This window comes from Primulina tabacum, chromosome 11, assembly GCF_025594145.1.
Source record: "Primulina tabacum isolate GXHZ01 chromosome 11, ASM2559414v2, whole genome shotgun sequence".
NCBI lineage: Eukaryota > Viridiplantae > Streptophyta > Magnoliopsida > Lamiales > Gesneriaceae > Primulina > Primulina tabacum.
The window spans coordinates 1,922,220-1,934,989 of NC_134560.1; the positions used below are offsets into that span (position 1 = coordinate 1,922,220).

General features: G+C 34.7%; 2 protein-coding genes across 6 annotated transcripts; one reads left to right on the plus strand and one right to left on the minus strand.

Annotated features, from left to right (window-relative positions):
• Window positions 1-36: 36 nt before the first annotated feature.
• LOC142518141 (uncharacterized) lies at window positions 37-1,525 on the minus strand. Its single transcript, XM_075620846.1, has 2 exons — window positions 1,061-1,525; window positions 37-856 (listed from the first exon to the last, which is right to left on the minus strand). The coding sequence occupies exons 1-2, from the start codon at window positions 1,372-1,374 to the stop codon at window positions 370-372; spliced, it is 801 nt and encodes a 266-aa protein (XP_075476961.1). The 5' UTR covers window positions 1,375-1,525; the 3' UTR covers window positions 37-369.
• Window positions 1,526-6,841: 5,316 nt separating this feature from the next.
• Window positions 6,842-11,408, plus strand: LOC142517948 (uncharacterized). Of its 5 annotated transcripts, XM_075620482.1 has the most exons (15): window positions 6,907-7,033; window positions 7,185-7,226; window positions 7,347-7,381; window positions 8,119-8,343; window positions 8,468-8,518; window positions 8,777-8,907; window positions 8,997-9,113; window positions 9,278-9,397; window positions 9,565-9,641; window positions 9,841-10,016; window positions 10,133-10,186; window positions 10,470-10,579; window positions 10,709-10,822; window positions 10,923-11,048; window positions 11,131-11,404. In XM_075620482.1, exons 4-15 carry the CDS (start codon window positions 8,164-8,166, stop codon window positions 11,156-11,158), a joined length of 1,284 nt encoding a protein of 427 aa, XP_075476597.1. In that variant the 5' UTR covers window positions 6,907-7,033; window positions 7,185-7,226; window positions 7,347-7,381; window positions 8,119-8,163; the 3' UTR covers window positions 11,159-11,404. The 5 variants fall into 5 exon arrangements, with proteins under 5 accessions (XP_075476596.1, XP_075476595.1, XP_075476594.1 ...); XM_075620481.1 differs by lacking the exon at window positions 7,185-7,226 and having other exon boundaries at window positions 6,842-7,033; XM_075620480.1 differs by lacking the exons at window positions 7,185-7,226; window positions 7,347-7,381 and having other exon boundaries at window positions 6,863-7,033; window positions 9,847-10,016; window positions 11,131-11,408.
• Window positions 11,409-12,770: the final 1,362 nt, after the last annotated feature.

Sequence of the window (12,770 nt, forward strand, 5' to 3'; positions counted from 1 at the left end):
AATCTGAAAAGTTTTTTCTACGCTGATAATAACAAGGAGAAGAAGAATTTAATCCTCTTAACAGGAATGCGAATGTTTTACACACTGATACTTTTCTCTTCCACATCGAAACAAGTAATGAAATATGGTGGTTTCAAGTTCAAGAAAACTAATGGGAGAATTGAACTATTCAAAACTAGAAACTGAATCTTCTGTTTGGACTTTCAATAAATATATTTGCCATGTGGTACTTGCATACCATTCTCTTCTACACTGTATTTAAAGCACATGGACTACTCAATCTCCCATCTCCCAAATTCTCTGCTTTCCCAATCCATTTACAGGACCGTATTTCTTCTGGTGTATGTAAGAAAGTGGAAGTATCCAAACTTATGAACAAATAGCTAAGCAATCCTGCGAAATCATCAAACTACTGCGATCCAGAGTCTCTTTTACTGCCTTGTAGAACTCTACCCATGTGCACGAATGAGCATCTGCAGGACTCCACAAAAACGTTGGATTCGGGCTAGCAGGGCAAGCGGCGACCAAGTCTATAACAGAGGCCGCAGGTCTCAATTGTTGAGGAAAATTGAATGCCAGGTTATCGACTTTGTGTTCGTATATTTTCCCATTTCTATCTAATTTATAGCGTGACGTGCCTTGAAACTGCCCTTTTGCTTCCCAAGGAACTCGAGGGACACCCTTCAAGTTCCATCTAATCAGAATCACATTCTCAGAGGGCTGCCAAATTCTTAAAACATCCAATGATATCTCCCGGAACAAGATTTTACCATGAAATCTCAATGCCCAGAATACCAACTTGTACTTTTCGATTCCAGTAAATGTGTTTAAAGGGTCCTTAAATGTTATATCATCCCTGCCAAGTTATCGAATAAATAAAAACATATAAATAAATAACCACATATTCAGCAGAATGCTTACTCATATTCTACAAAGTAGCGGGGAATTCGACATGTGACAAACACGGGAAGGCCATAATAAAAAATCTGAAAATTTTCAGATATCTGAGAAAATTTCACTTGAAGAAACTTAGAACAGACATGTTCAGGAGAAAGGGTACCTGTAAATATCATAATTAAGGTCTTTGGTAAAAATGACCGGTAGGTCTTCACGGAGAGTCCGCACAGCTGAGCCTAAATTGACGTAAAAATCATTTCTTTCGTCCTGCTTCTTATCCTGCACACCTTGGGTCCGGTTAACCTGCGCCAAACCACGGGGCGGGGGAGGTTCGAGCTTGGTCTGAGGTGAAGTAGCAGAAGTTGAAACGGATGAAAGAGTTGACAAAGAAGAAGAGGCTTGGTGAAGAACAATGGCGGAGAGTTTGTCTTTAGGTTGAAGAAGAGTTGGAGAAAGATTTGGCAGAATATAGGCCATTTATTTTCTTGCGACTGCCTTCCAGCAATTTTCTTTTTAGTTATATGTGTGGGGGTTTTCTTTCTTTGAAGTTTTGAGCGGCTTTCATCATTTCTGTTTATATGCAAGTATGGGACAATTTGTTTCTAATTTTAGATAATATAAATATCATTTAGTTTCCTTGAGTTTGAGTAAAAATAATACAAGAGAACCAAAAATTGTTCATTCAATGATCACTTTCCGAGGCCACACTCACTTGGATAGGTGGCGTAACCGCGATCTCTCGTTTTCTTGTCTCTTTGTTTAAAATAAGTATCAATTGTAGAGATCGAGATAAGTTTGTGTGCAATTGGGATGCTACCTCTCGCTCTCTACTTTTAATTAATGTTAATCTTACACCGTTGAATTTGACAACTCTTTGGACGAGTTTTGGACTATTTTTCATTTTTAAATGAAAATAAAATTCACTATTGAAAATTCTGTGTCAGTAAATTAAATATATTACACGAAAAATAAAATCGAAAATGCAGTTTTAAGGTAATAAAAATGAGATTATCTTTGCTAGAATTTTCTTTTATTTTTTAGGTAAAATAAAGTAAAATGATAACATCCACTTAATCTCCATAAAAATCTTCACTTGAAATTTACTTTTTGATTACTTAATCTCCATTGCATAGTACTAGACTTTGCCAGGAGGTGTTGTATGACGATGTGGACCTGGAAGGATTCGAGGATTTATGGAACTTGTTGGAGGGCTGGGACCATGTGTGATGGGATGACTAGGATCAGATGTAATGGGGGGACTCGGACATATAGACGGAGGGCTTGGAACAGGCACAATTGGAGGACTTGGAACAGGTATCGTGGGAGGGTTAGGACAAGCAGTTGGAGGACTTGGAACAGGTACCATGGGAGGACTGCGAATAACTGGAGAAGTAGGACAGCTACCTGGAGGAATATATGGCGTAGTTGGACAACTGGGTGGCTGAGGCCAGCATGGAGGAATATATGGGGGAATGGGACAGCTGGGAGCTGGGGACAACAACGGGAGGCTGAGGACAACGACATGGAGGAGTGGCTTGGGGATCGAGAGGATTGACAGGACTGGGTGAAGGAGTGACAGGAGGCTTGGTTGGAGTCACAGGAGGATTGGGAGGTGTTGCAGCCTTGCAGGAGCCTTAGGTGCCGAGGGAACGGGGGTGCACCTGGAGATCCCTCTGGTGGACTCTCAGGTGGACCTTCAGGAGGTTTTATTTGATGTTCACCACCACTTCCCCCGCAGTCTTTGCTGCATATACATTTCAAACCCTTGCATGCACCGGTAAGATAACCTTCTTTCTCACAGTGTAGCGCAGTTTTCATTATTGACACAAACACCATGGAATAGTTTGCTTGGCCCCTTACAAAGTGCTGCCTCCACGTGCATCACATATTCTGTGAAGGGAAAAAAACACATTGAGATCAAACGGTTAGTTTTGTTATAAATTTAATGAAAGTTTATCATGAGAAATGACCAAGAAATGATCATTGCTTACGCCAGATGAAAAGTTGCATCAGCAGCAAAAGAAATCCCGCAGGTAATATTGATCTCCCCATGCTTGTAACTTATATGATCGATATCAGGAATTAATGTTTATTTCTTCTATCAACAAATGGACTGATGCATAGCCCAAATGCTTGGTGGCTTGTACATATAGAAGAGAAGGCATAAATGAAAATTTCCATTGTCGTGTAATGATTTAAGCTAGGTGTAGTCAAAATGGTTCTACACGTGATACCATCCATAAAACTTGCAGATATGAGTGTTCAGATCAACCAAATCTCTTTTTCCTAGACTTCTCCTTTGTAAGATATATGCTCATTTAATACAAGATGATTAAAGCTAATCATCTTATGTGAACACGGTTCGGATTATTATTCATGCTCAGTCCTGCAAATCACAATAAATGTTCATGTGATCTTCCACTCGATGATATTTCAACGTACCTTCCTTAAAAGTTAAATCCTGATAAATTATATTAAATATTTTTGGACGTCTCATTGATCTTGATCCCACATTCATTACATTGTATTGGAATTTTGCTACCAGCACATAATATCATTTCGATGTCTGAAAAAGAGAATTTTGACTAGACGTATCATGCTCTCGCTATTACTCCAAACTAATCTTGGAATTTCAAGGAGCTCACCGTCGAAGTATCCTCGGAGAACGTCCTTTTTACCCATCAAGATGGACAAAAAGATCAGATAGATGATGGCAAAAAGAAAATGCAAACCCTGTGGACTTGATATTAGGCGCCAATATATGCGTAAAAAAAAAGAATACTGTAACAATAGAAATGCACTCCCCACGTACTGTTAATTTGCAAGTGCACAGACATTTAGTCGAGTTAAAATCATTAAGTCATTATTTTGATAAGAATAGATCAGTTGTATATGTTCAATCACTGAATCTTTTGTAATTACATACATTTTGCCAACAATCGTCCATGTTACATACGTAAAAGTCATCAGAAAGAGCATCTTCTGTCAACCAAACAATAGTGTTAGCCGAGATCTCATATCAAAGCTGGCACTCAAGTCATTACGAGAGTTATGTCGTCGATAAGTGTTTTGTGATTCTTCATCATCGGTGTATCATCAAAGTCGATATCTTCGATCCAGTTGTTATACCGTTATCATGAACGAATCAAACTTAAAGAAGCATAAGGGATTTCTCTATTCTATTTCATCGCCTAGTAAGAGACCAATTGATGAGAAAATTAAACTCTTTTCGACCTTACTTTAAAGAACATTAAATTCTACTGTCCTAATTCATGAATATGAACTCTTACTTGTTTCCATCCAACTATCTAGATAACCTCTGGAAAACATAAATTCATCTTGAACAGTTTACGTTTCATAAAAATCGAAACTTACGTAATTCTTGTTCTTTAAAATTTATCGTCTAAACTAAAGAGCATTCAAGAAGGAGAAATGATACTTTTTAATTTTCAGAAGAATTTTTTTTTTGCACTTGATTGGATTTAATTATGAGCAATTCTATTTCTAATCTTGTTAACTATGGCAAATGTACAATATTCTAGCTTCAGTTTGATGTTATAAAGAGATAAACCGCCATCTCTATTCTCTACAATACTTGAAATCTATTTCGAGTAATCGCTAATTAATTATCACAAAAACAGCAATATTGATATGAGGAAAAAAATAAAAAATGAATTGTTGCAATAATAACTATATTTTCCTATTTATTCCATCGACGTACACTATCAAACTTACTACATTCTTGTAAGAATCATCTTTTTTTATTTGAATGCCAGTAGCTCAAATTTTACCTAGACTAATTCCCAGTTGAAAGTTGGATGGCCTTCTTCGACGCCGCCACCTCCTCCACCATGATCATCGCCACTGCCACTGGCGCCACCAGACCCACAATCTTTGTAACACATGCACCGTAGTAACCACTCTTTACATTCGCCAAATAAAAAGCCTTCCATCTCGCAAATTGGAGCACAATTATCAATTCTAAAGCACAAACCCTTGAATATTTTGCTTCTTGTCTCGCACAATGCTGTTTCTGCATATAATCTGTTTTCTTGCATAACTGCGCACACCAAAAAAAAAAAAAACAGAAGAAAAATCGGCATTTAACATATTTAAATTAATACCCATATATATATATATATATATTAGGAGACAAGCTCTTGATAATCAATAAATTGTTTTACTTTCGCACGTAATTTGGTCAACTCTTGAAAATTTTATGGTGTTCGTAATTAAATACGTCATGCATTTTAGTAAAATGGGAAAAAAATTTAAATAAAATTTCAAAAAAAAAAAGTTCTAAAGAAAGTCGTGCTTAGGATCGATAACTTTTTGAACTAGAATTACAAATTTAAAATGACATATTTCTTGTGATATATGTTTCACAATTTTGCAAGTAGCATTACTTATTCATAATTCGATGAATAAGTGAGGATAGTTGTTGTGATTCTCCATATTTTGTACATAATTGTTATTTCTGTTGTAGTACGGTAAATATAATCTGATATATTATTATGAATCAAATCAAAAGCATTAAAAGTCCAATTGTTTTTTTTTTTCTATTATTCATTTTCGTTTCTCTATTAAAACTAACGTATCAGGCACTTTCCTTCTTCTTTTTCTTTCCTTCAAATATGTAAAATTGAAAATTTTAGTCTTGTAAGTGTATGTTTTTTTCTTTAATCATGTAATCTGTCAATGTTTAGTTTTTATTCACTAACTTGGTTTTTTTTTTGGTCCTTTTCACTTAAAACCAATAAATATATCAAATATTGTTTATTTGTAACCGATACTTTCCTACATGACTCATATACCAAAAACAAAACATATATATTATACAAATTAAAATCTATCTAAAGAAAATAAAGAGAAACGACAAGTTTTTTCCCTCCTTTTTTAAATATTGAGTGTCGTTTTGCTTAATTTTTTCCTTTAATTTGTTTTTATTTAGATTTATTTTGATGTGAGGAATATGTGTTTACTGTCGTCACATGAGATACATAGAAAATATCAATGTCAAATAAAAAATATTGGAATGATTTAGTATTTTTGGCCAAAAAAAGGATGAAAACAAAAAAATATAAGTTAGTTAATGAAAATGAAATATTGACACGTGAGAGTAGAAAACATATTTCCAAAGCTCATTAATGTTGTAGATCTCAAAATATATCTCTATTATTTGAACAATTTATTTATTACTTATGATCAGCAGATTCATGAGTTGACGGTGAGCCAAATTTGCATGGTTGGCTACACATACAGAATAGGTAGAAATATTCAAATATGTTACAGAGAGAGTATTCTCTCAACGATAGTTTAACATAATTATCTCTTTCCCGGATAATTTAATAAAATAATGATGAATTTTATTATTGTTGATGTACCAAAAACTTTGCAAGAGATGGATGAATCTTAACAGGGTGGTATACCGTACCGTACCGTATCGTACTGAAAATTAGATACCCTATACCGTACAAAAAATTACGGTATAAGAAAATTCATACCGATACCGTACCGAAATTCTCGGTTTTATACCGAAAAAACTTTATGTTTTTACAATTTTATAAATTTATTGTTTTAAAATATTATTTATTTTAAAATTTATATATTTTTTCGATATTTTGTTATTTCGGTATGTACTGAAATTTTCAAATTGTATACAGATATCGCACCGAAAAATTCTGTATTCATAGTGTTTATTATACCGAAATCTTAAATATACTGAAAATTTGATATTTTTTCGATACGATGATTTCGATATATCAAAGATTCGATATATTTTCTCAAACTCTATTTATACTCACAGGACATTTCGTTTAAAAGGCTAATTTGTCAAATGAGGCTATCTGGATGACCGTTCAGCCACGTGTCACCAGAGACAATGACCCTACAACAGCAAAAAGGAAAGTCCAACTGTCGTCAAATGATTTTCAACTGCCTTTCTTGAGGATCACTCATCGGATTTGGATCCATTTTACTACAAAGGCCTTTATTTTCTCCTCTCCTCTTTCTTCGCTGAATTTATTCATTAAAAAGTAGATTGATAGAAATCAAAGGGCCCTTGTCCTTCTCCTTCCCTTTCATGCCCTCTTACTTCGACTTTCAGAATTCTTGGGGACCTCCAATCCCCACCTTGGTACGCAATTTTTCTTATTCCCAGATTGTTACATTTTTTCTTGATCGTGACGTGACCCCCTTTGTTCTTGCGTCGGATTCATCGTATATTTATTTATATGATCGCGTGTATTTTCTTAAAGCTTGATCGACAAGAACGTGTATTTTTACAGGAGAAAAATACAGGACTGTGTAATGTTGCAATTTGATATAATGTATATTCTCTTGATCTTCGCATTTTCACACGTCTGTTTTATTCGGTGATGACATCAAATTCCGCCTGCTTGTTACTTCTTGGAGCAGGGTTTATAATATTTTTTTCTTGCATTGATCAGGTTATTCATAGGGTGCAGCGAGCGGGTTTTTGCAGGTTTGGGAACAAAGGGTTTTGTTTGGCTTGAATTTTGTGTGGCATTATCTGTTATTTTCACAACTCCTGGCTTCTTGATTTCACCGCTGATCTTATAAACCTAATCAATGGAAAACGAATGTCCTTACATGTTAAATATTTTTGAAGTTCTTACTTCTGTCTTCTTGGCTCTTGTTCTAAATGAGAAAAAAGTTTACGAGGTGATTGAAGAAAAGTTGGCGAAGCCATGAGAATCACTAGGAGAAATCGTGATGATTAATGAGAAAAGCCATTAGATCACGGTGTTCTTAACATTCTTGAGCAAATTACTAATAATAGTACCCATTGTTTCCCCCCTAAAAAGGCTGTCTTGATCAGTACTATTGTCTTGACTAAATGTAAGTAATGCGTAAGTAATAATGATAGCGAGATCTACAAATAAATGAGAATTTTGCCTTCAAATGTGTATTCTGGATGATGATCCAAAATACTTTTCTGACTATTTACTTCTGGTTAGTCATGTTGCTTATTCCTAAAGATCAGAAATTTTCGTGAAATTGTGAGATTCCTGGTTTCTTTTCTAAACATTTATTTCAAGAATATCTCCAACGAGTTTCCGCAGAAGCCTTGATTCCGAGGTCCAGTTAGAAACATCACTTGCTGAAATATGTATAGGGGGCTAATTTTTACTTGTTTTGATTTTCTGCATTTAATTTTCATATGGTTCCTAATATTCATACTGAGCTGTCTTCTGTTAGCTGTCATGTGATGAGAAAAATTCAGTGAATCTACAAGAATCAAGAATGTCATCTGTCAGCTTCAAATACTGGGATGATTGTGTGGATCCTCTAGACTTGGACTCAATGTGGGCAGATCCTGATGTTAAAGCAGAGTGGCTCAATGTTGGAGAGACCAAGGGATCAAAGGTCCATCTCTCACGTGATCCTGATGGTCAGCCTTATTTAACACAAACAGAGATGAAGGTAAAGTCAACCAAATCTCTATCAGGATAACACCAAACTGAATGAGCTACATTGCCGCCGACGAATAAGTTTTCAGTCTAAATAAAAATCTAACCTCTGAGCTCTGAATAATTATGCATTGTAGGCTGTGGCTGGAATCATTGTCCAAAGGCATTTTATCTCGCAGATAGATTCGGTACGACTACTCAAATGCAATTCTGGTTAAACAATAACTGTGTTGAGTTAATGGTCAAGGAATAAAATTTGAACCTAATGAGATTATTAGACATGGGTTAATCTATCCCCTTGAATATGTATCTTTGGCAAAAAAATGTTCTTTATTGAAACCTGTCACAATTTTGCAGCCTAGCATTAAAAGGTGATCTAGAAACTTCGTTAAAACTACATCAGTTTCTATCTTAGTGTTTAGTCTGTCATGTATTGTGCTTCATAGGACATGCTTTGTGCTATTGCTGAGCTTGAAAGTGATCGGCAGCCTCTTGCCATGAGGTATAACAAAAAATCCAAAGAGGTCACTGTTGGTGTCATGCAAATGTCACCTAAAATTGCAGAATGGCTGATCAGGTGCCAATTAATTAGTCTAAGACTCTGATTGGATATTGATTTTCAAATTGAAACCGGAAAAAACGAGTTAAAGTTGTGTTTTCATGCAGAGATCAGGGTTACCGGACCTACGAATTGGACGTGGATTCAAAACTTCTATACAAGCCTTTTGTGAATGTGTATCTTGCTGCATCCTATCTAAAATATTTATCAAATTTCGATCAAAAGTAAGTTGGTAAAGAGGGAATTCATTCTTCACTGTAGTTGCTCTCTCTCTCTCTCTCTCTCTCTCTTTCTGATTTCTTTTTCTTGCCGTGTGCACTATATGACATCCTTAGAATAAATTTTCCTGAACCTAAGCTTAACATTTAAAAAATAATTGTATTTTTAGAGAAAGAAGTGAAGAGTTCATGGTAAGGGCTTATAAAGGGGGTACGAAGAAGGATGCCCACAAGTCAACTTTGCAATACTGGAAGAAGTATCTCTCGGTCAGAGAAAGTCTTCCATCCAGGTATCTATCTACTCTCCTTAGTCAGAGCCCTGTAAAAACTTATAAATCACTAAGATAAGCTTTTTAATATATGGTAGATTTATTTTGATAAAATTAAAGGTTATATAATATATTGAACCATGACTATGGCCAGAAATCGGTGACTTTATCATCTCTCTAAATTTCAGAAAATTTTTTGGGGTTGGCTCTGTGCCTAATGCTCCTTCAGTCTCTGCCTTATCTGATCCTGTTTCTCCAAGGAAAGGTATTCCTGATAGTAAAATTTATGTCTCTGCTTGGTAGCACTGTCTGTGGATATTACAATCTTGAAATACGTATTTTATTATTTCTATGCAGCCTGTGACGAGCTAGTGTATCAATGCACATCATCTAACCCCTTTCTACGCTTTTCAGTTAATATCTGTATTAATAGAGCTACTTCACTTTACTTACTCTACACAAAGGTGCAGGTCCAATCAAAACAACATGGGATGCAAGAACCTCCCCTGAAGACATGGAGCAGATGTGGAATAATCCTAACGTAATCAAGGAATGGAACAAATCTGGTGAGAAACCAGGAAAAGTGCGATTCTCTCATGATGCAGAGAGGCGCCCTTATCTTTCTCGAGTAGAACTAAAGGTCAGAATGCAGACAACATAGTTCCCTTTCTTCCTGGATAAATTATGAACACTTTGATGATCATTCCTATTTTTTTGGATAAGTGGTGATACTGATAGTGGTTCTATTTTTTGTAGGCAGTAGCAGAAAACATTTTGGGAAAGCATTTCAGCACCAAAGGAGTGAAACCTGTCAGTATTCGAGTTGTTTTCCAGATTTATGTGAAATTCCGTATCGTGTATCTTGCAACCAGTTATTGTGAGTTAATATGGGAAATTAGGCCAGTTGAATTTCTACAAAACTAGTACATAAAGGAAATTAAAGAACCAATTAACTAAGTGCGATAGTCGATGATTTTAAACACCGGATGTATCTTGATTATTTATCTAGGTTTTAGTTCTTGGCCACAAATCCAAATAGCCATTACAGGATATCAGTATAGATAAACTATGCATGCATGATATTCTTCTACAGTTTGTTTTATGTGCTATTGCCGAGATGGTTTGCATGCGGTTCGTGAATGGAATTGGGCAACGAACAGGACTTATGGGAATTGACTATCCCACAGCACGATGGCTTTACAAGTATGTATACCGAACTTGGAAAAGCTAATGATTCATTATACACACAAAATCCTCCAAAGTGTAATCTTGATTAGGGCTCAAAATGTACTTTCAAGACGGATTTTTAAATTTGTGGGATCCAATGTTTAGGGACTTGGGCTACAAAAGTTACGAAGTTGAGTCCGTGGAAGATCTTACCAAGCCTTTTGTTTCCATGTACTTTGGTGCAGCCTATATGGCTTGGTTATCAGAATACGATGGCAGGTATGCATATCTCATATATTGCTACCAAATAATAATTTTTTCAGTTAAGCCGTTTTCTTTACAATCCTGAATCAACATGTTAATCTTGATTAATCATCAGGGAAAGAACTCCAGAATTTGTCGTTCAGGCCTATCTTTCTGGCCCGCAGAATGTAAACCTTCAAGAAACCGGTCCACTATGGCTTAAGTTTCAGGAAACGTTAACCCGCTACGAAGATAATAAGAAGTAAGGATCGTGCAATTTTTTTGATATTGATTATGCTTTATCTTTTATGTTCATATTCTGATGAAAGAAATTTCTCTCATAGGGAACAAGGCAGCTGCATCATTCTGTGAGTCACGCGACTGTTTAATTGTCATTTTCACTTTTGCAACAATATTGTCTTGGAAATCATTCACTAATTTTCTGATTCTGCCCACACAAAAAATGGCAACTATGCTGATACTTAGTTTATTGTATTTAGTATTAGATGCAAAATGTGAATTGATAAATAAGTTTTGCTATCATATGGTCAGTTTCAAAGGTAAGTTTGTTTGTTTTTTTTTTGTTCATTAATTGCTGACAAAGAACTAAGGTTTGTCCCTCTCCGTTGTATTATTTGGTCTTTCTCACTTAAGCTAAGTCTCAATGTTGAGGTTATGCCAAATATTATAGTTCTATCTGACATGAAGGTCTCGAGTTTAGACCAGTTCATGGTATTACATCTCCCTGGTTTTTTTAAAAAAAATCTCTTGTTCCTTAAAATCGAACTACTCGTACATGAACTTTGTCCCAATATGGTGTCCCATTCTTGGACCTGCCTCCGGTAAGGATATTTGGATTTGGACTTATTTAGATGGAATAGTCCGAGCCTCGAAGCCCATAATCTGTTAGAACATTAATGGACCCACCAAAGAGTTGCCCAAACATAAATTGGGTGTCGCGTCAACTTAGGCCCAGTGGAACATTCTTCCCTTGATTTTTCGTTGGTTTTGGTTGTTGCTTATCAAAATATTTATGCCCTAGATTTAACTCGATTGATTTGAACCAATTATTTCGCGCTTTTGTCGTCTAGCATTAGAATTATCACAAAAATTCCTATTTTATTTGATTCATTTGAACCAATTATTTCGCTCTTTTGTCGTTTAGCAATACGAGTCAAATTTGTGAAACAGATTTTATTTTAACTTAATTTATGAAAAAATATTATTTTTTATGTTAATTTTTTTAAATATAAATCGGGTTGATTAATCTGAAAAAATAGATTCACGATATTTTTTCATAAGAGATCTACTTTAATATTATATTTAAATTAAATTTTTTTTTAAAAAAATATAAAACAGAAGACATGATGGAAGCATCTTGAAAAGTCTAATCCTTGTAGGGCAAATAATCCCACCGTCCATATGACATTTTACTAATAATTTCTTTGAGAAGTCGTTTTGTTTAGATTCTAAAAGTTGAAACATTAATTAAAAAAATCAACAATATCGGTAACATGGCATCTAAAATGATTAAAAGTTTACCATGGAGTATTGTCCAAGTATATTTTAATTAAATTTTTTTATAAAAATAAATTTTAAATATTTTGACATCGATACTTGCCAAGTTCTTCGTGAGAAAAATTTTAAAAAAAATTATAATTTGGATTTTAAATTACTCAGTGTATCAAGAATTGAAATCAATAATTTTGATTAGAATAACATATTCCAAATAAATTGACATATATTTTGAATATATGACTGATTTGTAGGTAGCATTGAAGCGGAGCCAATAATTCATAACAAATAATTCTAAATGCGAGAGTGACGTGTGGCCCATCAACAGGATGTTAAATTCTATCGATAAAATATGATTCGTAACGCCATTTAATAATTGTGAAAGTTACATTTTTTAATTATTATTATTAAAATATGAATTAGTTATCGTGAAAAGATATATATATATATATATATCAACACTTCGTGT